The sequence below is a fragment of the Neoarius graeffei genome, chromosome 1 (genome assembly GCF_027579695.1).
Source record: "Neoarius graeffei isolate fNeoGra1 chromosome 1, fNeoGra1.pri, whole genome shotgun sequence".
NCBI lineage: Eukaryota > Metazoa > Chordata > Actinopteri > Siluriformes > Ariidae > Neoarius > Neoarius graeffei.
In genome coordinates, this window is record NC_083569.1 from 89,610,760 (window position 1) to 89,636,478 (window position 25,719).

General features: G+C 45.6%; 1 protein-coding gene across 1 annotated transcript in view; it reads right to left on the reverse strand.

Annotated features, from left to right (window-relative positions):
- Positions 1 to 937: 937 nt before the first annotated feature.
- The window catches only part of LOC132885429 (butyrophilin subfamily 1 member A1-like), a 59,986-nt gene continuing 35,204 nt past the window's right edge, over positions 938 to 25,719 (reverse strand). The window contains exons 7-9 of the mRNA XM_060920094.1: positions 22,632 to 22,667; positions 6,133 to 6,159; positions 938 to 957 (exon numbers count right to left, since the gene is read on the reverse strand). Coding sequence (XP_060776077.1) covers positions 938 to 957; positions 6,133 to 6,159; positions 22,632 to 22,667 — 83 coding nt within the window. The remainder of the gene's footprint in view (positions 958 to 6,132; positions 6,160 to 22,631; positions 22,668 to 25,719) is intronic.

Genomic DNA, 25,719 nt, shown 5'->3' on the forward strand with positions numbered 1-25,719 from the left:
AATGGCCCAATCAAAAGAGGGAGGGTTTTTGCTCATCTCAAATCGTTAACACCAGACATAATATTTTTACAGGAGACACATTTGAAAAATGACTCTCATGCCAGGCTGCAGTGTAAATGGATAGGACGCATATTTCATTCATCATTCAATGCTAGAGCTAGGGGTACAGCAATTATGATACGGAAGAATACTCCCTTTATTCACGCAACCACAATATCTGATAAGGAAGGACGCTTTTTGATTGTAACCGGTGAAATATACTCTACGCCCCTCACTTTACTGAACATATATGCACCCAATGTAGACAGCCCTTCATTCTTTAAAAAAGTGTTTTCTCTAATACCAGATATATCCCAGACAAATCTTATTATTGCAGGGGATTTCAATTGCATCCTGGACCCATACTTAGACAGGTCCTCTACACGTAGAATAGATAAAAGCAATTCATGTGTCTTTCTTAATACTTTCATTAATAATACTAACATGACTGATATTTGGAGAATTGCAAACCCTACTGGTAGAGAATATTCTTATTATTCAGTGACACATAACTCATACACCAGGATAGATTATTTCCTCATTGATGCAAAATTGATGCCATATGCTACAAATGCAAAATATCATAATATAGTGATCTCAGTTCACAGCCCTCTCACTTGCACCCTGGCTATTCAGAATATGGTGAGACCACAATGGACCTGGAGATTAAATCCTATCTTACTAACCGAAAAGGAGTTCTGTGAATATCTAAAAGCTCAAATATCTCTTTATTTTGAAACTAATGACAACACAGAGACTTCCCCTGCTATACTATGGGAGGCGTTTAAAGCCTTCCTTAGAGGCTCTGCTATTTCATTTGAAGCATACAGAAAAAAGAAGAATAGGGCCAGATTAGTGGAAATAGAGCAGCAAATTAATATACTAGACAAAGAGAATGCTAGGACACCGTCTGGTGATCTACATAAAAGGATATCATCCCTAAAATATGAATACAACAAGATACTCTCAGCAAAAGTTAGTAAGTCCTTTTTATACATCAGACAGAAATATTTTGAGTTTAGTGACAAACCACACAGACTTTTAGCGCGGCAACTTGGAAAGCAAGAAAATGACCATATAATACATAAAATTAAGTCAACCAAAGGGGATGTTTTGATGAAACCCAAAGATATTAATGACCGATTTTTACAATTTTACAAAAATTTATATACATCCAGTAAAAATTTAGACTATGCTGCTATGCAAGAATTCTTATATGGTTGCAACCTCTCTCAATTAGATGAAGAGTCAGCCCACCTGGACTCAAATTTCTGTTGAGGAAATTCAAAGGGCCATCATGTCACTTAAAAGTAACAAAGCCTCTGGCCCTGATGGCCTCCCAGGGGAGCTGTATAAAAAGTTCAGCGAAATTCTCTGTCCGTATTTACATAAGGTGTTCACCCAAGCCAACAATGACGGTGTTTTACCTCCAACGCTAACAGAAGCAGTTATAACATATATAAAAAAGCTAAAGACCCAGAAGTCGTCGGCTCTTATCGTCCCATCTCCCTACTAAATCTGGATGGAAAGTTGTTTTCTAAAATCTTGGCCAATAGAGTGAGCCCTCTTTTAAATAAATTAATACACCCAGATCAGACTGGTTTTATACCAAATAGAAAGTCTTTTTTCAATCTCAGACGGCTATTCAACATAATATATTCCACTGATAGAAAGAAGAGCTTGCCATTCTGTCACTCGATGCAGAAAAGGCATTCGACCAAGTCGAATGGCCTTACCTGTTCGAAACTTTGAAAAGATTTAAATGCGGTCAAAAATTCATTTCAATGGTCAAGCTCCTATATAACAGCCCTTCGGCGCAAATCCTCACAAATCAAATATCTCCTCGTTTCAATCTACACAGAGGCACAAGACAAGGTTGCCCTTTGTCTCCCTTGATCTTCGCCCTTGTAATTGAACCTCTTGCTGAGAGCATTCGTTCAGACCCTTTAATTTATGGTCATATATCAGAAAAATCAATAAATAAAATATCGTTATATGCTGCTGATGTGCTTTTGTATATTACTCAGCCGGAAGCCACTATTGCAAAAATTTTAGAGAAAATCAATCTATTTGGGACCTTCTCTGGGTATAGGATAAATTGGAATAAGAGCGAACTAATGCCAATACATATGCGAGATGCCTCTTGGTTACAGACTCTCCCTCTCAAAATATCACTGGACAAATTTACATATTTGGGAATCCAAATTACGAAACACCACAATGTTATTCAACGCAAATTTTCCTCCATTACTGTCTGAACTACAGTCGAAAATACAATTTTGGAGGACTCTTCCAATATCACTACTGGGCAGAGTTAATGCTATTAAAATGGTATTCCTACCCCAATTATTGTATTTATTTCAGAATATCCCAGTGTCTCTTGCCAACTCATTCTTTAAACAATTAGATGCGATTGTAAACCCCTTTTTGTGGGATTACAAAACACAGAATTGGCAAGAGACATCTCTGCAAATCTAAAGGGGGGGGGGGGGGGGGGAACCTATTTCATGAAGCTCCTGATGCACATTTCATGTGCTGATGTTACAACCCCAATTCCAAAAAGTTGGGACGTTGTGTAAAACATAAATAAAAAAAGGATGCAATAATTTACGAAATCTTGGAAACCCTATATTTCATTGAAAATAGTACAAAGACAACCTATCAAATGTTGAAACTGAGAAATTCTGTTGTTTTTTGAAAAATATGCTCATTTTGAATTTGATGTCAGCAACACATTTCAAAGAAAGTTGGGACAGGGCATGTTTACCGCTGTGTTACATCACCTCTACTTTTAACAACACTCTGTAAATGTTTGGGAACTGAGGAGACCAAGTGCTGTAGTATTGAAAGAGAAATGTTGCCCCATTCTTGCCTGACATACAATTTAAGTTGTTCAACATTTCAGGGCCTCCTTTGTCATATTTTGTGCTTCATAATGTGGCAAATGTTTTCAATGGGAGACAGGTCTGAACTGCAGGCAGGCCAGTTTAGCACCCAAACTCTTTTACTACAGAGCCATGCAGTTTTAATTTGTGCAGAAAGCAGTTTGTCATTGTCTTGCTGAAAGAAGGAAGGCCTTCCCTGAAAAAGATTTTGTCTGGATGGCAGCATATTGCTCTGCAACGTGTATATATCATTCATCATTAATGATGCCTTCCCAGATGTACAAGCTACCCATTGTCACGTGCACTAATGCACCCTCATACCATCACACATGCTGGCTTTCGAACTGTGTACTGATGATAAGCCGGATGGTTTCTCTCCTCTTTAGTCTAGATGACGGAGAAAAAGAATTTCTACTTTTGATTCATCAGACCTCAGGACAATTTTCCACTTCGCCTCAGACCATCATAAAAGAGCTCGGGCCCAGAGAAGGTGGCGGTGTTTCTGGATATTATTTATATCTGGTTTTAACTTGCATTTGTGGATGCAGTAATGAACTGTTTTCACAGGCGATGGTTTTGTGAAGTGTTCCTGAGCCCATACAGTGATTTCCACTACAGACACGTGTCTGCTTTTAATGCAGCATCTCCTGAGGACCTGAAGATCACAGACATCCAATGTCAGTTTTCAGCCTTGTCTCTTGCATACAGAGATTTCTCCAGATTCTCTGAATCTTTAAATATTATTATGTACCATAGATGATGTGATCCCCAAATTCGTTGCAATTTTATATTGAGGAACATTATTCTGAAGTTGTTGCACTATTTGCCCATGCAGTCTTTCACAGAGCGGTGAACCCCTCCCCATCTTTACTTCTGAGAATCTCCACCTCCCTGGGATGCTCTTTTTATACCCAATCACATTACTGACCTGTTGCCAATTAACCAAATTAGGTTTTTTAAGCATTATACAACTTTTTCAGTCTTTTGTTGCCCCTGTCCCAACTTTTCCGAAACATGTTGCTGACATCAAATTCAACATGACCATATATTTTTCACAAAACAATAAAATTTTTCAGTTTCAACATTTGATATGTTGTCTTTGTACTAAAGCGGTGGCTACAATTATTGACAGTCCATAGTTATCAACACCTTTTCAGATTTACCAATAAAAAAAAAACAATTTTACAAAGGTGAGTTTCAGTTCCAACAGTTATTGTTGGTTAATTAATCAACCGGGAAGACCTCCCTCACCCTATGATCTTATCATCTGATGACACAGCTCGTTACCTGAGATGGAATTTTTTAGCATGATCAGCAATTTGAGGAAACCCTGGACGTTATCATCGCAGGTAAGCATGGTGGAAAGATCATAGACATGTTTTTACTGATCAAATTCACTGATATTTCATGATCTCCTTGTCGAAACCTACTTTGTTTCTTACTCTTTCATTTGACAGTCGCTATTTTGTATCTAAACATGTGTTTGAGAAGTCACATGAGGTGTCGATAATAGTGATCACTTTCACCGGTGTCCACCATTATCGACACCCTGTGGAATTAAGTGACATGTACAAGTGTTATGGATCGATCTTTGTGTAACATTGTTGAAGTAGATGAAGTACTTAAAAAAATATAAAAGTGCTGCGACTTATAATACATTTTTTTTCTGATTGATAACAGAATGGAATGTTTATAGAGTATTTGGAATCTGACTGCAATAAATAGAATTAGAGCAGAATTAAATTCCTAACATATAAAAAATTACATGCTTGAAATATTCAGATTTTTCTATTCCATTCAGAAAATATTTTTTTGCAGTTGGTTGTAAATATTTACTACATATTATAATATCAGTAGATATTTTATATATAAAGTTTTAGTTTGAGGAATGACATGCGACCTTTGACCTGGATGTCCATGTGGTTACACTGTCAATTGCCTGTTGACATTTATTGGTAAACTACAAAACTAGAAATTAATACAAACAACAACGAATGATTAACAAACTGTGATCTACAAAAATACTGAGAAAGTGGAACAAAAAGATTTTCTGACAGGTTCAACATTGTCAGTTCATTTGTTTACAAACATTAGAATTACTTCCTCATTTACGCAAAGCACTGACATCCATATATTTATATAAATGATATTTTGCACTAAATATAAGTCTATGTAAAACTAATTTTAAATAAAAACTATGTTCTGTTAATACCACATACTGATTTTTTTTTATAAATAATCATCTGGATGTCGATAATTGTGGAACGGTGTCAATAACTGTGGACAAAGGTGTCGATAATTGTGGAATGGTGTCACGTGATCTCATATGCTAAATAATTGGGAATCAACTAATTTTTTTCCAGTGGAAGTTTGAGTAATTATTCATGCACAATTTATGTATTGAAAGTCTTTTCTACTTTTGCAGCGGCAAAAAGATTGTTAAGGTGTCGATAATTGTAGCTGCCGCTCTATTTTCAATGAAATATAGGGTTTCCATGATTTGCAAATCTTCACATTCTGTTTTTATTTATACTTTACACAGTGTGCCAGCTTTCTTGGTATTGAGGTTGAACTTCCAGAGGCAGTTTGGATCTCTGTAGTGAGTGATGCAGCAGAGGGTTTTTCTGCACTCCGTGCTTCAGCACTCAGCGGCCCTGCTCTGGGAGTCTGTGTGGACTGTCACTTCGTGGTCAAGCTGTTGTTGCTCCTCGATACTTCACAATAAGAGCACTAACCCTGTGTTCACATATGACAAGTCACTCATGTCATTTTTAGTTTGTCTCTTGTGGGCCTGGAGCGAGCACTACTGTTGTCGCTGGTGGGTGTGTACCATCCGTTCAGCTCCAATGAGAAGGAGTCCTGAACAAAATGTCGCCTCCAGCACACAAGTTACGACAAGATATGATTTATATGTCTTTAAATTATTTTAATTGCAAATTTTAAGTGGAAAAAAGTGAGAAAAATTGGTTATGTGATGTACGTCACATCACATGCATATTCATATTAGCTATTAAATTTAAAAATAATTCATATCAGTAATGTGTGTATGTACTGTAATTCCTTTCAGACACACACACACACACACACACACACATACACACAGCATTTCTTTTTACAGAAAGAAATCTAGACCTTTTACAGAGCTTTATTATCTTACATTTGATTAACTATTCAGTATGATTTTAAAGCACAAAAAATTTATTCTCACCTGTGAATCTCTTCTCATCTTGAAGCTCTGAGGTTAAAACACATAAAAATTGATTTGAGTATTCTGTGTAAATTCTATATAAAAGTATAAATAGATGAAGCAGTGTAATATAGTGATAAAGTAAATGAACAACACATCAGATTGCGGTTATGAACTGTAAGTGTCCTCTGATGTTCTATATTTGTTAAATGATGAAGCACACTTCACACAGTGGAACATGATGTTACAGGTCAGTTATGACTCCAATAGAAGACAACTCATTTAATGAATTGTGAGTGATGTGTTTGTGTCTCTACTCTTCTTACAGAACCCTCGATGGAGTGAAATCAGAGTCAGTAGAAACTGAACTGAATCTGAAACTGAAGCAATCGCGCGCTCTGATTGGCTACTCTACGACTAGGATATCAGCTCATATACCATGAGTAGAGAAAAACAAATTGGTGGAGCATGTTGCTGATCCAACCAAGGACGAAATAAAAACAAAACCCCAAAAATACAAAAAAAAAACCACCGGCACAACAACATATGGAATAAAAGTATTTGATGGTAATAACATATCTTTTCTTGTTTTTCAAGAATTATTATTACAGCATTTTTCACAAATTGCTACTATCATTTCACTGGTTTGTTTACATTCTTAGCAGAAATTATTTTGTCAGACGTTTTTGTCAGAGTGCAGGCTCTTATGGATGCAAATGCAGGGGAGAGCGGGTGCGTTGCAAACTGGTAAACAAATCCAAATCTTGAGATGAGAATCAGAGTCAGGTTCGCGCTAAGGGTTGATCGATGAGCAAACGAGATGTCAGAGATAAACAACGGTGTCAGAGCCGAGTGATTAATGTAGCAGGGGTCAGAATAACTTGGAATCAGGTCAAAATAACAAAGACTCAGTATGATTGTAAGACTCCCTACGTGTGGGTGGAGCACAGAGGACGGCAGGACAGAGATCAGGTTTTATAATCTGGCTTTATTGCCACACTTTTCAGTCTAACATTAGTCACTCGCACAGACACACACACACAACCGGCGTCTGGTTCAGGGCTGAGCTCCTTCTGCTCTCGCTCTCCCTCCTGATATAGGGCGCAGTCACTGGGAAGACACACAAACACAGGTTAATTGCTCTCAGGTGACGTGATTCTGCCACTTACCTTCCCTGACTCCGCCCTCCTGTCATAGACCGGCGCTTGACCACGCCCCCGCTGCCACATACCCCCACCGCCCGACTCAGGCCGGGCGGCCGTCCGGCCTGCAGCCGACTCCCCCCCCCTTGACGGGAGAGGAAGTCCGCCACGACCATCTGCGCCCCCGGCCTGTGGACCACCTTGAAATTAAAGGGTTGGAGTGCCAGATACCAACGCGCGTTGGCATCTTTCATGCGGTGGAGCCACTGGAGGGGCGCGTGGTCCGAACAGAGGGTGAAAGGGCGCCCCAGCAGGTAGTACCGGAGGGCGAGAACCGCCCACTTGATGGCCAGACACTCTCTATGGTGCTGTAGCGCCCCTCACGCACCGACAGCTTCCTGCTGATATACAGGACAGGGCGGTCCTCCCCCTCCACCTCCTGGGACAAAACTGCCCCCAGCCCTCTGTCCGACGCATCAGTCTGCAACATAAAGGGGAGAGAAAAGTCAGGTGAGTGTAGAAGTGGCCCCCCACACAGTGCAGCCTTTACCTCTGAGAAAGCCCGCTGGCACTGCTCCGTCCACTGGACCGGATCTGGTGCCCCCTTTTTAGTGAGATCAGTCAGTGGGCTGGTGACGTCCGAATAATTAGGTATAAACCTGCGATAATAGCCAGCCAGCCCCAGGAACTGTCTCACCCCCTTTTTGGTCTTGGGCCTCGGGCAGGCCGCAATCGCTGCGGTCTTATTAATTTGGGGACGCACCTGCCCGTTGCCCAAGTGGAAGCCCAGATACCGTACTTCCACCAGCCCAATCGCACACTTCTTCGGGTTGGCAGTGAGTCCCGCCTGCCTCAGCGACCAAAGGACGGCCCTCAGGTGTTGCAGGTGCCGCTGCCAGTCATTACTATAAATGATAATATCGTCCAAATACGCGGCCGCATAGGTGGCGTGGGGCCGGAGGACCCTGTCCATCAGCCGCTGAAACGTAGCGGGCACCCCAAACAGCCCAAACGGAAGTGTGACGAACTGGTGTAAGCCAAACGGTGTGGAAAAGGTCGTTTTCTCCCGGGATAATGGAGTCAAGGGGATCTGCCAATATCCCTTCGTTAAATCCAGTGTCGAGTAAAAGCGAGCCGTGCCTAGTCGATCGAGCAGCTCATCAATACGAGGCATCGGGTACGCGTCGAATTTAGACGCCGCGTTGACTTTTCTATAGTCCACACAGAAGCGGACCGAGCCGTCGGCCTTGGGAACCAAGACCACCGGGCTGCTCCAGTCACTGTGGGACTCCTCGACGATGCCCATTTCGAGCAAGGCCTGAAGTTCTTCCCGAACCACCTTTTTTTTGTGTTCGGGTAGTCTGTAAGGGCAGCTACACACTACCACCCCCGGGGGCGTCTCTATGTGGTGTTCTATGAGGTTAGTGCGACCAGGCAGGGGCGAGAACACATCCGAAAACTTGACCTGCAACTGGGCGACCTCCATGAGCTGGGTCGGGGAGAGGTGGTCTCCACAGGGGACCGGAGAGGTACGTGATGCCAATGTCCCTTTTTGGACCTCCGGCCCCAGCTCCGCCTTCTCTGGAACTACCGACACCAACGCCACGGGGACCTCCTCGTTCCAGAGTTTCAGCAGATTGAGGTGGTAGATCTGTAGCGCCCCACCCCTGTCTGTTCGCCTCACCTCATAGTCGACGTCCCCGACTCGCCGTGTGACCTCAAAGGGTCCTTGCCACTTGGCGATCAATTTGGAGCTCGACGTGGGCAACAGAACGAGTACCTTATCTCCCGGAGTGAACTCTCTAAGGCGTGTACCCTTGTTGTACAGGCGGGCTTACCATTCCTGGGCCTGCCGCAAATTCTCCTGAGTTAGGTGGGTGAGCGTGTGGAGTTTTGCACGCAGGTCCATAACGTACTGAATTTCGTTCTTACTTTGTGAAGGTCCCTCCTCCCAATTTTCCTGCAGCACGTCCAGGATGCCGCGCGGCTTACGCCCATATAATAATTCGAATGGGGAGAACCCCGTTGAGGCTTGGGGGACCTCTCGCACTGAGAACAGCAAGGGTTCGAGCCACTTATCCCAATTACGTGCATCCTCACTTACGAATTTCTTAATAATATTTTTGAGGGTGCGGTTGAATCGTTCTACTAAACCGTCCGTTTGTGGGTGATACACGCTGGTGCGGATCGGTTTAATCCCCAATAACCCATACAGTTCGCGCAGTGTTCGTGACATAAACGTAGTGCCTTGATCAGTCAGAATCTCCTTCGGGATTCCAACTCGGGAGATGACGCAGAAGAGTGCCTCTGCAATACTGCGTGCTGAGATATTGCGCAGAGGCACGGCTTCCGGGTATCGCGTTGCATAGTCCACCAGAACTAATATAAAGCGGTACCCTCGTGCTGACTGATCTAATGGCCCGACGAGATCCATCCCAATTCTCTCAAACGGGGTCTCGATTAACTGAAGGGGGCGCAAAGGCGCTTTTGGAATGGCCGCTGGGTTTACTAACTGGCATTCGCGGCATGCCGTACACCACCTACGGACATCACCACGAATCCCCGGCCAATAGAATTGGGCCATTATTCGGGCTAGTGTTTTATCCTGCCCCAAGTGTCCGGCCATGGGATTAAAGTGAGCTGCCTGGAATACCAATTCCCGGCGGCTTTTCGGAATTAAAAGCTGCGTGACTCGCTCTTTAGTTTGAGTGTCCTGCGTCACTCGGTATAATCTATCCTTCATAATCGCGAAGTAGGGGAAGGTCGGGGTGGCGTTCGGCTGGAGCGTTTGACCATCGATTACTCTCACTTGGTCAAACGCATGCCGTAGAGTCTCGTCTCGCGACTGCTCTAATGGGAAATCCGCGAGGGATTCCCCAATAGAGAGAGGAGGAGCCGGTGGCTCCTCACTCTGACGCGGAGATGACGTAGACGGCTCTGTGACAGCTGCTCCCGCCAAAGCGACACCGGGACCTCCCCCTGTCAAATGGCAGGACCCACTCTCTACTAGGCGTGTCATTAAACCCCGAAATCCCGGCCAATCCATCCCCAAAATTAACGAGTGGGTAAGGCGAGGATTAACCGCCGCCTTCACTATAAATTTTTCCCCTCTGAAAATAATGTGGACCGACACTAAAGGGTAGCGGTGAACATCCCCGTGCACACATAACACCTTCACCAATTGTGCTCCCCCCAATGCCTCGTTTTGAACCAGGCTTTGGCGAATTGAGGTTTGATTACAACCAGAATCCACCAACGCCTGATGTGTAGCCCCTTGGATACTCACCGGTATGCGATACGCTCCGGCCCGATCGAGGGCGGCCTCTGGCGCGTCGGGGATCCGAACCACCGCGCCCACTTCCATTGCTGTGCGCTGCTGATGAAGGTGGCCCGGCTCCCCGCAGCGCCAGCAAACCGGCCCGGGCTTTCCCTCTGCACCGGTGACCTGGGGCTCACTCACCTGAGGTGGGGGAGAGACAGACACAGAAGGGAGAAACGGGAGGGCACTGCGGGTGCGGCGGGCCGGCTGGGGTGGTGCCGGCCCCCGCCTCCGCGGTGGGGGAATGGGGCGAGGACGGGACACAGGAGGAGAGGGAGAGAGAGAGAAGAGGAGAGAAGAGACGGTGCCATCTGCTGTCCTGCCGCTGGGACAGCCGCCAGATGATCCTCCGCCAGCTCGACTGCCTGATCCAGCGACGCCGGGCGGTGGCACTGGACCCACTCCGCGGTTCCGGCTGGTAAGCGGGCAACGAACTGTTCCAGTACCACCTGGTCGACGATTCCCTCGGCGTCGCGATTGTTGGCCCTCAGCCACCGCCAGCAGGCGTCCCGGAGCTGCTGGCCGAACGCGAACGGCCGGCCGACTTCCTCCAGTCGCAGCGAGCGGAAGCGCTGGCGCTGTTGCTCCGGTGTGCGCCCCACGCGCTGGAGGACGGCCCGGCGGAGGTCCGCATAGGCCAGCCAGCGGTCGGCGGGGAGCTGTAGCGCGGCCAGCTGTGCCTCTCCCGTGAGCAGGGGGAGGAGGCGCGCCACGCGCTGCTCCATCGGCCACCCCGAGGCTTCGGCGACCTGTTCAAACAACGTGATGAATGCCTCGGGGTCGTCCTGCGGGCCCATCTTGGTGACAACGAGGGGAGACGGGCCTGCGGCCGGAGCGCTGGTGGACCCCGCCGACGCGAGGAGATGCCGGAACGCCTCGCAATCTTCCTGCTGGGCCAGCACCAGGGCTTCGAAGCGCTGCTCCTGCTCCTTTCGGAGCGTGACGAGTGCCTGGTGCTGGCTTTGCTGAGCCGTAGCGAGGGCGTGGACCAGATCGGCGAACGGGGAGGATTCCATGGGGCTGCTGGTTTGGTGCTCCACTGTCCCGGGTTTCGGCACCACTGTAAGACTCCCTACGTGTGGGTGGAGCACAGAGGATGGCAGGACAGAGATCAGGTTTTATAATCTGGCTTTATTGCCACACTTTTCAGTCTAACATTAGTCACTCACACAGACACACACACACAACCGGCGTCTGGTTCAGGGCTGAGCTCCTTCTGCTCTCGCTCTCCCTCCTGATATAGGGCGCAGTCACTGGGAAGACACACAAACACAGGTTAATTGCTCTCAGGTGATGTGATTCTGCCACTTACCTTCCCTGACTCCGCCCTCCTGTCACAGACCGGCGCTTGACCACACCCCCGCTGCCACAATGATCCATTATGCAGACACAGAATGATACTTCATAATGTGCTGGAGTGTTTGGCGTATTTATATACAGAGCTTAGATGTGGAACAGGTGTGCTCCCAATCAATAGTCGGGAGAGGGAGAGTTCTGTGGTGCTTGGGAATTGTAGTCCATGGCAGCCTTCAAACATGGGCTTGCGCAGTCACTGACAGTTTTGTGTAAAGTTTTTATTTATCGAATTTGCAAAAAATAAAAATGCTCTGTTTCTCAAAATCCAGTGAATGTGGATAGAATAAAACATTTATTCCACTCAATCTCTTCGTACATTGCTTATAGCCAACTCAGTGCAACACGTCTCATCGGCAATCAACTCATGTACAACTTGATTTCATGGAATAACTGAAATTCTGTGAAATGTGAAATTCAGACACGGAAAATTTAGAGTGCCTTGAAAACGTATTCATACCCCTTGAACTTTTTCACATTTTTCCACCTTACAACCACGAACTTAAAAGTTTTTTATTGAGATTTTATGTGATAGACCAACACAGAGTAGCACATAATTGTGAAGTGAAATGAAAATGATAAATGGTCTTCAAAATTTTAAACAAATAAAAATCTGAAAAATGTGATGTGCATTAGTATTCAGCCCCCCTGCGTCAATACTTTGTAGAGCCACCTTTTGCTGCAATTACAGCTGCAAGTCTTTTGTGGTATGTCTCTACCAGCTTTGCACATCTAGACACTGAAATTTTTGCCCATTCTTCTTTGCAAAATAGCTCAAGCTCAGCCAGATTGGATGGAGAGCGTCTGTGAACAGTAATTTTCAAGTCTTGCCACAGATGTTCAATGGGATTTAGGTCTGGACTTTGACTGGGCCATTCTAACACATGAATATTCTTTGATCTAAACCATTCCATTGTAGCTCTGGCTGTATGTTTAGGGTCATTGTCTTGCTGGAAGGCGAATCGCCTTCCCAGTCTCAAGTCTTTTGCAGCCTTCAACAGGTTTTCTTCCAGGATTGCCCTGTATTTAGCTCCATCCATCTTCCCATCAACTCTGACCAGCTTCCCTGTCCCTGCTGAAGAAAAGCATCCTCATAGCATGATGCTGCCACCACCATGTTTCACAGTGGGGATGGTGTGTGCAGGGTGATGAGCAGTGTTAGTTTTCCACCACACATAGCGCTTTGCATTTAGGCCAAAAAGTTCAACTTTGGTCTCAAGCACCTTCTTCCACATGTTTGCTGTGTCCCCTACATGGCTTCTGGCAAATTGCAAACGGGACTTCTTATGCCTGTCTTTCAACAATGGCTTACTTCTTGCCACTCTTCCAAAAAGGCCAGATTTGTGGAGTGTACGACTTATAGTTGTCCTGTGCACAGATTCTCCCACCTGAGCTGTGGATTTCTGCAGCTCCTCCAGAGTGATCATGGGCCTCTTGGCTGCTTCTCTGACCAGTGCTCTCCTTGTTCGCTCTGTCAGTTTAGATGGACGGCCATGTCTTGGTAGGTTTGCAGTTGTGCCATACTTTTTCCATTTTTGAATGATGGATTGAACAGTGCTTCTTGAGATGTTCAGAGCTTGGGATATTTTTTTATAACTTAACCCTGCTTTAAACTTCTCCAGAACTTTATCCCTGACCTGTCTGGCGAGTTCTTTAGTCTTCATGATGCTGTTTGTTCTTCAGTGTTCTCTAACAAACCACTGAGGCCTTCACAGAACAAGTGTATTTATGCTGAGAGTAAATTACACACAGTAGGACTCTATTAACTAATTAGATGACTTCTGAAGGCAATTGATTGCACTGGATTGTATTTAGAGGTATCAGAGTACAGGGAGCTGAATACTAATGCACACCACATTTTTCAGATTTTTATTTGTTTAAGATTTTGAAGACTATTTATCATTTTCGTTTCACTTCACAATTATGTGCTACTCTGTGTTGGTCTATCACATACAATCTCAATAAAAAACTTAAGTTTGTGGTTGTAAGGTGGAAAAATGTGAAAAAGTTCAAGGGGTATGAATACTTTTTCAAGGCACTGTAGGTGAAGAAATTCAAGGTTGCAGAAATTATGGTTTCAAGAATTCAGGTTGTAATAAAATGATGTAGTATAATATCAGGTTCTGCTGACTCTGATTTTACTCCATAAACCTCCTTCCTGTTTACTTCCTATTGTCCAAATCTGTATACATGACCTGAGCTGCCCATAATCTGGTAGCATTCATTTCACTAAACATGAGAAGGAGCTGTAATTTCTGCCCTCTGCCCCGATCTGCACCTTCTCATGAACCTTCACCATGTTAAACTGTGTCTCTATAAGTCCTGGGTACTGAGGGGAAGGGGTTGATAAAACACTACTGAGTCAGTGTTAGTGCGAGTTCAGCACAATGACTACCACGTTTAATATCACACAGTGCCTTACTGCTGCACAATATGATAGAAAATCATCAAATACACTACCAGGACAAAAAAAAGTCACAGTTTGGATTTAAATTAGTAAATGCTTAAGAGCCTTTGACTGGATAATTACTGAGGTCATTAATATGTTTCAGCTGGCAGCAATTATTTTCAACAAATACAATGAGATGAAAAAAACAATAAAATAATTATGTGAATAATATTTACACTACAGAGCAAAACTTAAAAACAAAGTACAAATATTTAAAATAACAAAAGTAAGTTAATTCCCATCAGCAGATTTTCCCTAAAAAAGGAGAATGTAATGAAAGAAGAAAAATATAAATCTCATAATCTGTTCCTCTCACTAAATATATACAGTTCCCTCCATAATGTTTGGGATAAAGGCAGATGTTTGATCCTGAAGTCCACAGTTTTAAATTTGGACTCAAACAATTCACATGTGGTTAAAGTGCACATCCTCAGATTTTAATAAAGCAAATGTTTATCCATTATAGTTTGACCATGTAGAAATTACAGCGCTTTTTATCCATACACAGACACGGGCGTCGCTGGGGGCGGGGGGGGGGGGGGGGGGGGGGAGTTAGGACGATTCTAAGGGCCTGGCACTGACAGGGGGGCCTGTGAGGGATATTAATATTATTTTAATAGTATTGCCTTGTGTAAGTTTTTGAAATAAAATATTTCATTTCATCTGTTAAAATATGCAAATTATACATGGTTATGATTTGCTATAACATTTTTCTTGAATTATTTATGATATTGTCATTTCACCCCTCCACCCTTTTTACTAATGGTACAGTCTGATTCTGGGAGCGGGACACGTGAAATGTGTAGCTCCGTGTGTGCACAGCGCTGTTGGCGCAGCTTAGAGCAGCTGGTAGTTTTTCTATGTGCGCAACAGAGGTGTACATTCTAGAACTTGCTAAGCAGGAGCAGGTGTGATGAATTATGAAGTCCGGATATCACACTGTGTGTGAAAAAAAAAATCACCTTTTTTCATAGGTATCTTTATTGTATAATTAAGTCTAGATGTTTTGCCATTGTTCATGTGTGGATTTGTTGATATTGTTAAGTATTTAACTTTAATATTTTGCACATTAACTGTGGTCATAGATATCATTGCTATTGTTCATGTGTGGATTTATTGATACTGTTGCTACGTATTTAACTTGAATATTTGAACATTTGCTGTGTTTTCTAATAAATGTGTGATGCCTAAAATGTTAGGGTTTTGCTGGGATTCAAACCTGGTTCACTGGTGTGATAATCCAGCAAACCCCCACTAGGCCACCAGGGGGATGACACAAATGCAGAGGCATGAGGCGGAAGTAGAAAAAGTATCAAAAGGTTTATTTGCAATATATACAGTCCAAAAGAAATAATCCAAAATGCTCAGAAGATGAAGGGAAAAATAAGAAATATCCAAAGTACAAAAGTCAAAACAAAAGCCAAAAAAACAGAAAAGGCAAAAATACCAACGCTCAGAAGATCCAAAAAACAGTAAATACTAGGTCCAAAAAGTCCAAAAAGAAAAGCAAAGTGCAAAACCAAAAAGACAAAGGCAAGGAACATGGTACAGAGGAAACTGGAGCTAAACATAATAGCACAAAGACTCCGTGACAAGAGGACTGAACTCAGGGGTATAAATACACAAACTAATTAAGGACAGGGTGGGGCAGGAAACAGGCAATAAGACAAAAACAAAACACAGAACACAGTGGTGATCTCTAGAGGCCAAAACAAACATGACCAGAAAAGGAAATAACAGCGGCCTCTAGAGGCCAAAACAGTCCCAGTCCTAACAGGACCCCCCCCTCTAGGAGCGTCTCCTGATGTTCCCAGGATGATCAGGATGGGCCAAATGGAAGTCCCAACAAAGTTCTCTGTCTAGTATGTCCCGAGCTGGGACCCAGCAGCGCTCCTCAGGGCCATAGCCCTCCCAGTCCACAAGATATTGGAGACCCCCGCGAACCCGACGGGAGTCCAGCAGGCAGCGCACGGTGAAAACAGTCTGACCCTGGAAGATGCGGGGGGTTCCTAGGGGCAGGGGCATACGTGGACGTCAGTACGGGCCGCAACAGGGAAACATGGAATGTGGGGTTAATCCTTAGCGTACGTGGTAACTGGAGCCCGTAGGAGACAGGGTTAACTCTGTGTACAACCTTGAAGGGACCAATGTAGCGAGGAGCAAGCTTGCAGTTCTCCACCCGCAGCGGAAGGTCCTTGGTGGACAGCCAAACCCACTGCCCAGGGCGGAAAGTGTGGGCAGGTCTCCTATGGCGGTTGGCCTGAGTCTGGTTGGTACTGGAGGTCTGGATGAGTGTCCTCCTGACCTTGCTCCAGGTCTTGCGACACCGTCTCACGTATTGGTTGAACGAGGGCACCCCAGCGTCCTCCTCCTGGTCTGGGAACAGAGGTGGCTGGAACCCGAATTGGCACTGGAATGGCGACAGCTTGGTGGCCGATGACTGCAGGGTGTTATGGGCATACTCAGCCCATGGCAGCCAGGTGCTCCACGATGTCGGGTTATCCATAGCCAGGCCTCGCAGGGTGGTTTCCAGGTCTTGGTTGAGCCTCTCTATCTGGCCATTGGACTGGGGGTGGAACCCAGAGGAGAGGCTGGCAATGGCCCCGATGAGCTTGCAGAAGCCGTGCCACACTCGGGAGGAGAACTGGGGCCCCCGGTCAGAGATGATGTCCTGTGGAAGACCAAAGACTCGGAAGACGTGATTAAATAGCAATTTAGCAGTGTCAAGGGCAGAAGGGAGTTTGCACAGTGGTATAAAGCGGCAGGCCTTGGAGAATCTGTCCACAATGACCAACATGACAGTGTTACCTTGAGACTCAGGGAGACCCGTGATGAAGTCGACCGCCACGTGGGACCAGGGACGCCGGGGAATAGGCAGAGGATGCAGGAGACCCTGGGGACGCTGTCACGGGTTCTTGGTTCTGGTGCAGACCTCACAGGACAGGACGAATGACCTTACTTCCTTCTCCATGTAAGGCCACCAGAAGCATCTTTTCAGGAAGTCCAGGGTCCTCCGAGCTCCTGGGTGGGCGGTGAGAGGGGAAGAGTGACCCCACTGGTGAACCTTGGCCCGGGCTTGACGAGGGACGTACAGGAGGCCCGGTGGCCCCGTCCCAGGATCAGGGTCCCGGCGTTGAGCTTGTCGAACGGTCTCCTCAATACCCCAGCGGACAGGAGCCACAATCCGGGATACAGGGATGATAGGCCCAACTTCACTCTCCCTGTTGTTGGGTGAAAACAGCCTGGAGAGCGCGTCCGGTTTGGTGTTCTTAGAGCCCGGGCGGTATGATAGGGTGAAATTGAAACGGTTGAAAAACAAAGCCCACCTAGCCTGTCATGGGTTCAGCCTCTTGGCTTGCTGGAGGTACCCCAGGTTCTTATGGTCCGTCCACACCAGGAATGGATGTTGCGCTCCCTCCAGCCAGTGCCTCCACTCCTCAAGGGCTCGTTTAACCGCTAGCAGTTCCCGATCCCCCACATCATAGCGGGACTCCGCAGGGCTCAGGCAGTGGGAGAAGTAAGCGCAGGGGTGCAGCTTACCTTCTGAGCATTGAGAGAGCACCGTGCCGACACCACTGTCCGAGGCGTCCACCTCCACGATGAATGGTTGGGAGGTGTACGGGAGAACCAGAATAGGTGCCGTGCAAAAGCGGTGTTTGAGGTCATTAAACGCCTTTTCCGCCTGAGGAGACCAGACATAGGAACCACCAGTCCTTTTGGTGAGGTCCGACATAGGTGCTGCTACGGAGCTGAAGTTCCTGATGAACTTGCGGTAGAAGTTAGCGAATCCTAAGAACCGCTGAACCTCCTTAACGGACTTGGGAGTAGGCCAGTCCCAGACGGCCAGGGTCTTGGCTGGGTCCATTTGGAGTTGCCCTGTTCGTACGATAAATCCCAGGAAGGAGACCTCGGGGACATGAAACTCGCATTTTTGGGCTTTAGCAAACAGATTATTCTGTAAAAGTCTCTGGAGGACTTGGCGGACATGGTGGCGGTGCTCCTGTAAGGTCTTGGAGAATATCAGGATGTCGTCGAGGTAGACGAAAACGTATTGATTAATCATATCCCTCAAGACGTCGTTGATAAGGGCCTGAAAAACAGCTGGTGCATTGGTGAGTCCGAAGGGCATGGCCTGGTACTCGTAGTGCCCTGACAGGGTGTTTAAGGCGGTCTTCCACTCGTCTCCCTGTCGGATATGGATGAGATGGTATGCGTTCCGTAAGTCCAACTTGGTGAAGATGGTGGTGCCTTGGAGCAGGTCGAATGCTGTGGACATCAGTGGAAGGGGATAGCGGTTGCGCACAGTGATCTTGTTCAGGCCCCTATAATCAATACATGGCCGGAGCCCCCCATCCTTCTTGCCGACAAAGAAGAAGCCGGCACCAGCAGGTGAGGTGGAGGGTCGAATGAACCCAGAGGCCAAGGCCTCCTTGATGTACTCCTCCATGGCCTTGCGTTCTGGCTGAGAGAGGGAAAACAGTCTGCCACGAGGAGGGGTAGTCCCAGGGAGCAAGTTGATGGCACAGTCGTAGGCACGGTGCGGAGGGAGAATGGCGGCCTTGCTCTTACTGAAAACTTCCTTGAGATCCCAGTACTCTGTGGGAACTTGAGATAACTCAGTGAGATCGGGAGGCTCGGCAGGAGACACAGGAGAGCTAGAGAGCAGACAAGAGGCATAGCAAGCAGGACCCCACTCCACAGCCTGGCTAGTGACCCAGTCTATACGAGGGTTGTGGCGGGTAAGCCAAGGAAGACCTAGAATAACTGGGAACTCAGGTGAAGGAATCAGGTGCAGGGATATTTCTTCCTTGTGACCTTGAGACTGGAGGAAGACTGGAGAAGTAACTTGGGTGACTCTTCCATCACCTAACGCTTGGCCATCGAGGGCAGACACAGACAGTGGGACTTCAAGAGGTGCAGTCGGGACAATGATGCTTTGGGCAAAGTGGATATCCATAAAGTTTCCAGCCGCCCCTGAGTCTAACAAGGCTTGACAAGAGTGGACGGACTCACCCCAGGAGATGGAGACCGGGATGTAGATTCCTTGGCCAGGGAGTCCGGGAGAGAGGGTAGGCCCCGTCACAACCCTCCCTCGGCTGGACGGGGCGGTCCTTTTCCCAAGAGCTCGGGACATGATGCTCGGAAGTGACCAGGCTTGCCACAGTAGATGCAGCACTTGTCCCTCCTTCTGCGCTCCCTCTCGGCTACGGAGAGACGAGTACGGCCAACTTGCATGGGCTCTGGACAGTCACTGGAGGAGGTAGACGGGCTCCAGGTAGAGGCAGGGAGGCTAGGGAGGCTCAGGACTTGGCGGCGTTCTCTCATCCTGTTGTCAAGGTGAGTAGAATGTGAGATCAGAGTTTCGAGGTCACTTGGGCATCCGATAGAAGCCAGACCGTCTTTGATGGGGTCAGACAGACCATGGTGGAAGGCTGACACCAGGGCAGTCTCGTTCCATCCACTTACTGCTGCGAGGGTCCAGAACAAGATGGCGTAGTCTGCAACGCTTCCCTCCTGTCGGACAGACATGAGCTTCCTGGCTGCATCTTTACTGATGTCTGCCTGATCGAAGACCCTAAGCATCTCCTCCGTAAATAGCTTGAAGTCAGAACACTCGGGTCCCTGTCTTTGCCAGATGGCCATTGCCCAAGCCTTACCAGCTAACAAGGTTATCACAAAGGCAATCTTGCAGCGATCCGTAGTGTAGGTGGTAGGCTGGAGCTCAAAGGTGAGTTGGCACTGGGTAAGGAACTCCCGGCACTCACCATGCTTGCCGTCACACCTCTGTGGTGCAGGAAGGCTGGGTTCGCGAGGTGAAGGAGACATCATGGCACCGGAGCAGGAGCCGGATCAGGAGATGCAGCCAGAGGTGCCAGGATTTTCCCAATTTGCTGAAGCAGTACCTCGTGGCGAGCAAGGGCCTCACATTGGCTGGTGAGCGTTCGTCCATGAGCGTCCATGGTCGCTCTGAAGCGTGTCAAAGCTGCCATAATTCCCTGAAGGTTGGCCGGATAGACAGTTGAAGCAGCCTCTGCTGAGTCGGTCATGACAGAGTCTTTCTGTTAGGGTTTTGCTGGGATTCGAACCTGGTTCGCTGGTGTGATAATCCAGCAAACCCCCACTAGGCCACCAGGGGGATGACTCAAATGCAGAGGCATGAGGCAGAAGTAGAAAAAGTATCAAAAGGTTTATTTACAATATATACAGTCCAAAAGAAATAATCCAAAACACTCAGAAGATGAAGGGAAAAATAAGAAATATCCAAAGTACAAAAGTCAAAACAAAAGCCAAAAAAACAGAAAAGAAAAGGCAAAAATACCAACGCTCAGAAGATCCAAAAAACAGTAAATATTAGGTCCAAAAAGTCCAAAAAGAAAAGCAAAGTGCAAAACCAAAAAGACAAAGGCAAGGAACACGGTACAGAGGAAACTGGAGCTAAACATAACAGCACAAAGACTCCGTGACAAGAGGACTGAACTCAGGGGTATAAATACACAAACTAATAATTAAGAACAGGGCAGGGCAGGAAACAGGCAATAAGACAAAAACAAAACACAGAACACAGTGGTGACCTCAAGAGGCCAAAACAAACATGACCAGAAAAGGAAATAACAGCGGCCTCTAGAGGCCAAAACAGTCCCAGTCCTAAGATAAAAGAAACCAAAAACACTGAGTGGATTTCTTGCAGTGCACTATGTAATTGTATCAAAAAACTAATGTAGTTATTCATCAAGGCATACATTTGATCACATACAATAAGTCAATAAATAGAGGAAACAAAGGAATACATTTTGTAATCCTGATTATTGATGATGTTTGCAGGAGGGCTCTGGAGTATCCATAATGTGCATACAGATTGTTATAAATCCATACTGATACAGTGATGCATGCAATTTCTCTCAACACAAACATTTGGATTGAATGAACTCCATAAGCTACTGAGTGGCCTAATAATAGTTGCTAATAAAAAAAGTATATATATCTTCCATAATATATATCATGGAATTTTCATTTTAAGGCAACAGTCTATTCAGTCTAATTCTGACAGTTCTGCATTTAAAATGTTCATATACCAAATGATTGTATCACCTAAACTTGCTAGGTAGCTGATCACATGCATAGTAAAGTAGAAGTGCCAGCCAAAAACAGACTTCAAATTCAGTTACTTGAGCTTGAAAATTTTACCAGGGGGGGGCCCTAAATTGTAATCTTTCATAGGGCCCAAGATTTCTAGCGGCGCCCCTGATCATACACACACAAGGCACCATAATATTTGGGACACGGGGCTTCACAGGTGTGAGTGATTATTCAGGTGTGTTTAATTGCTTCTTTAGTGCCGTCACCTTTAGAGTCGTCTTTTACTGTTTGTCAGCACGAGGAACAGAGTTGTGCCAATGAAAGTCAAGGACACATTAAAAGGTCGAGAGACGAAAATAAAACAGTAAGAGACATCAGCCAAACTTTTGGCTCAGCAAGATCAACTGTTTGGAACGTTCTTAAGAAGAAAGAGAGAACGGGTGAGCTTAGTAACCATAAAGGGTCTGGTAGGCCAAGGAAGAGCTCCACAGCTGATAACAGAAGAATTCTCACCATAATGAAGGAAAATCCCCATAAACCTGTCTGACAGATCAGAAACACTCTTCAGGAGGTAGGTGTGGATTTGCCAGTGAAAAATGGTTGCAGAAGACGTCATGAACAGAAATACAGAGGCGACACTGCAAGATGCAAACCATGAGTTCGCCACAGAAACAGGAGGGTCAGGATAGTTTAGTAAAAAGTGATTAAAGGAGCCTGCAGCGTTCTGGAAAAAGGTCTTGTGGACAGATAAGAGCAAGATGAACTTGTATTAGAGTGATGGCAAGAGCAGAGTGTGGAGGTGAAAAGGGACTGTCCAAGATCCAAAGCACACCACCTCATCTGTTAAACATGGGCCTGTATGGCTGCCTCAGGTACTGGCTCACTCATCTTCACTGATGATGGAACTGCTGATGGCAGCAGCACAATGAATTCTGAGTGCTGTAATGTCCACATGGTAAAACTCAGGAGGATTAAAACACCCTTTATGAAAATCTGAGGATGTGCACTTTAATCACATGACAGTGGTTTCAGTACAAATTTAAAATTGAGGGAGTGCATAGGCAAATAAAAACAATATGCTTTACCCCAAACATTATGTATCTAATTTGTCTACTCACAGTTCTTCACAAATTTAGGTGGAAAAAGTTCTAAAAAGTTTAACAAACTCAGATGTACTTACCATCTCGCTCTTCTTCTGATCTCTTTCTCTGCAACTCTAAAAGAGAAAAAAATCATATTAGAGATTAGACATACTTGGAGGATCCTGTTTAATACATCCATCCATCCATTATCTGTAGCCGCTTATCCTGTCCTACAGGGTTGCAGGCAAGCTGGAGTTTATCCCAGCTGACTATGAGTGAGAGGCGGGGTACACCCTGGACAAGTCGCCAGATCATCACAGGGCTGACACATAGACACAGACAACCATTCACACTCTCATTCACACCTACGGTCAATTTAGAGCCACCAATTAGCCTAACCTTCATGTCTTTGGACTTTGGGGGAAACCGGAGCACCCGGAGGAAACCCACGCAGACACGGGGAGAACATGCAAACTCCGCACAGAAAGGCCCTCGCCAGCCGCTGGGCTCATACCCAGGACCTTCTTGCTGTGAGGCGACAGTGCTAACCACTACACCACCGTGCCACCCCCTGTTTAATACATTGTTACTATTTTCCATTGTGTTAGTTGTACATGTTGAATAATACCAACTTATTAAGCATTGTTATTATTGAATAATAATAACAATGCTTCACATTAATAGCACTAGCCCTATGGTCACATTAGCACATGACAAGTCACTCATGTCGCTTGTAGTTCGTCTCTTGTAGGTGTGGAGCAAATACTACTGTTGTCGCTGGTGGGTGTGTACCGTCCATTCAGCTCCAACACGTCTGTAATGAACAAAATGTCGCTTCAACCACACAATTTACTCCAAGATGTGATTTACTTGTCTTTAAAATATATTTTCAATTGAAACATTTTTTTAAAGTGGAAAAAGTGAGGAAAATCTGGTTTTGTGATGTACGTTACATAACGCGTATTTGTATTAGCTATGAGCAACACGCACTAACTGTAATACCTAGTTTTCTTTGTAATGTCTCTATACAGGTTTTATGAGAAACCATATGACAGTTAAAATTAAACCACTATGAGTTTTCCCCCATTTTATTTTAATGAAGCAGTACATAGGAACTAATTGCAGGTAGGAACTAAAGTGAGGTGGAAATGAAAAAACTGTTACACTACGTACACCATACGATTAGTCTGAGGAATCATTTGAGCCAGTTGTTTGGATTTACCACATCATACCTTCTTCTTCTTCTTCTTTTGGCTGTTCCCGATTAGGGGTCGCCACAGCGGATCTTTCGTCTCTGTTGCTCCCTGTCTTCCGCATCCTTCTCTACCACACCTGCCACTTTCATGTCCTCTCTCACCACATCCATGTATCTCCTCTTTGGCCTTCCTTGTTTTTGTTTGCTTGGCAGCTCCATCCTCAACATTCTCCTTCCAACATGCTCTGCATCTCTTCTCAGGATGTGCCCATACCATCTCAGTCTCATCTCTCTTAGCTTAATTCCCAAGCTCTCCACATGTGCTGTCCCTCTGATGTGCTCGTTCCTTATCCTGGCCAACCTTATCACTCCCATCGCAAACCTTAACATCCTCAACTCCGCCACCTCCAACTTTGCCTCCTGTCTCTTCGTTAAGGGTACAGTCTCCAATCCATACATCACAGCTGGTCTCACTACTGTTTTATACATCTTACCTTTCACTTTTGCTGGGACTTTCCTATCACAAATGACTCCCGAAATCCTTCTCCAACTGCTCCACCCTGCCTGCACGCTCTTTCACACCTCAATATCACAGCCCCCATTTTCCTGCACAGTTGACCCCAGGTACTTGAATTCACCAACTTTCTTTACGTCTACTCCTTGCATCTTCACTACAATCTCATCCCCATTCTCATTGGTGCACATGCATTCTGTTTTGCTACTGCTCACCTTCATTCCTCTTCATTCCAATGCATACCTCCATCTCTCCAAACCCAACTCAACCTCCTTTCTACTTTCACCACATATCACGTCATCCGCAAACATCATGTTCCATGGTGACTCTTGCCTCACTTGCATCACTTCATCCATCAAGCTATCCATCACTATGGCAAACAAGAAAGGACTCAAAGCAGATCCTTGATGAAGTCCCACCTTCACCTTGAACCGTTCAGTCATTCCAACTGCACACCTCACTGCTGTTTCACTGTTCTCATACATGTCTTGCACCACTCTAATATACTTCTCATTCACTCCACACTTTCTCATACAATACCATAACACATCTCTCGGCACGCTATCATATGCCTTCTCCAGGTCTACAAACACGCAATGTAGCTTTCTCTGGCCTTCCCTGCACTTCTCCATTAACATTCTTAAAGCAAAAATTGCATCTGACGTGCTCTTCCTTGGCATAAACCCGTACTGCTGTTCACAGATTGCTACCTCTCTTCTCAATCTCACCTCCAATACCCTTTCCCATAACTTCATGGTGTGGCTCATCAATTTTATCCCCCGTAATTACTGCAGCTCTGTACATCTCCTTTATTCTTGTATATTGGGACTAGCACACTCTTTCTCCATTCATTTGGCATTTTCTCATTCTCTCGGATCTTATTAAACAATCTCATTAGGAACTCCACAGCTGTCTCACCCAAACATCTCCAAGCCTCAATCAGGATACCATCTGGTCCGACTGCTTTCCCAGTCTTCATTCTTTTCATGGCTGCCCTCGCCTCATCCTTACTAACCAACTCTGCTTCCTGATTTGCTGTCTCCAACGAATCTGACCTTTTCTCTCTTGGATTCTCTTCATTTAATAAATCCTCAAAGTACTCTTTCCACCTTCTTCATACACTGTTTGTCAGCACATTTCTGTTTACATCTTTCATCACTCTTACCTGCTGTACATCCCTCGCTTCCCTGTTTCTCTGCCTAGCTAGTCTGTACAGGTCTTTCTCTCCTTCTTTGGTCTCCAGTCTTTCATACAACTCCTGGTATGCATCTGTGTTCGCCTTCGCTACCGCTCTTTTTGCCTTCTGTCTCGTCTCTTTGTGTAACCGCCTGCTTTTCTCGTCTCTCTGATCGTCCCAATTCTTCTTTGCTAGCCTCTTCTCTTTTATAATTTCCTGCACTTCTTTGTTCCACCACCATGTCTCCTTGTCTTCCTTCCTCCTTCCTGATGACCACCCTAGCACCTTCCTTGCTGCCTC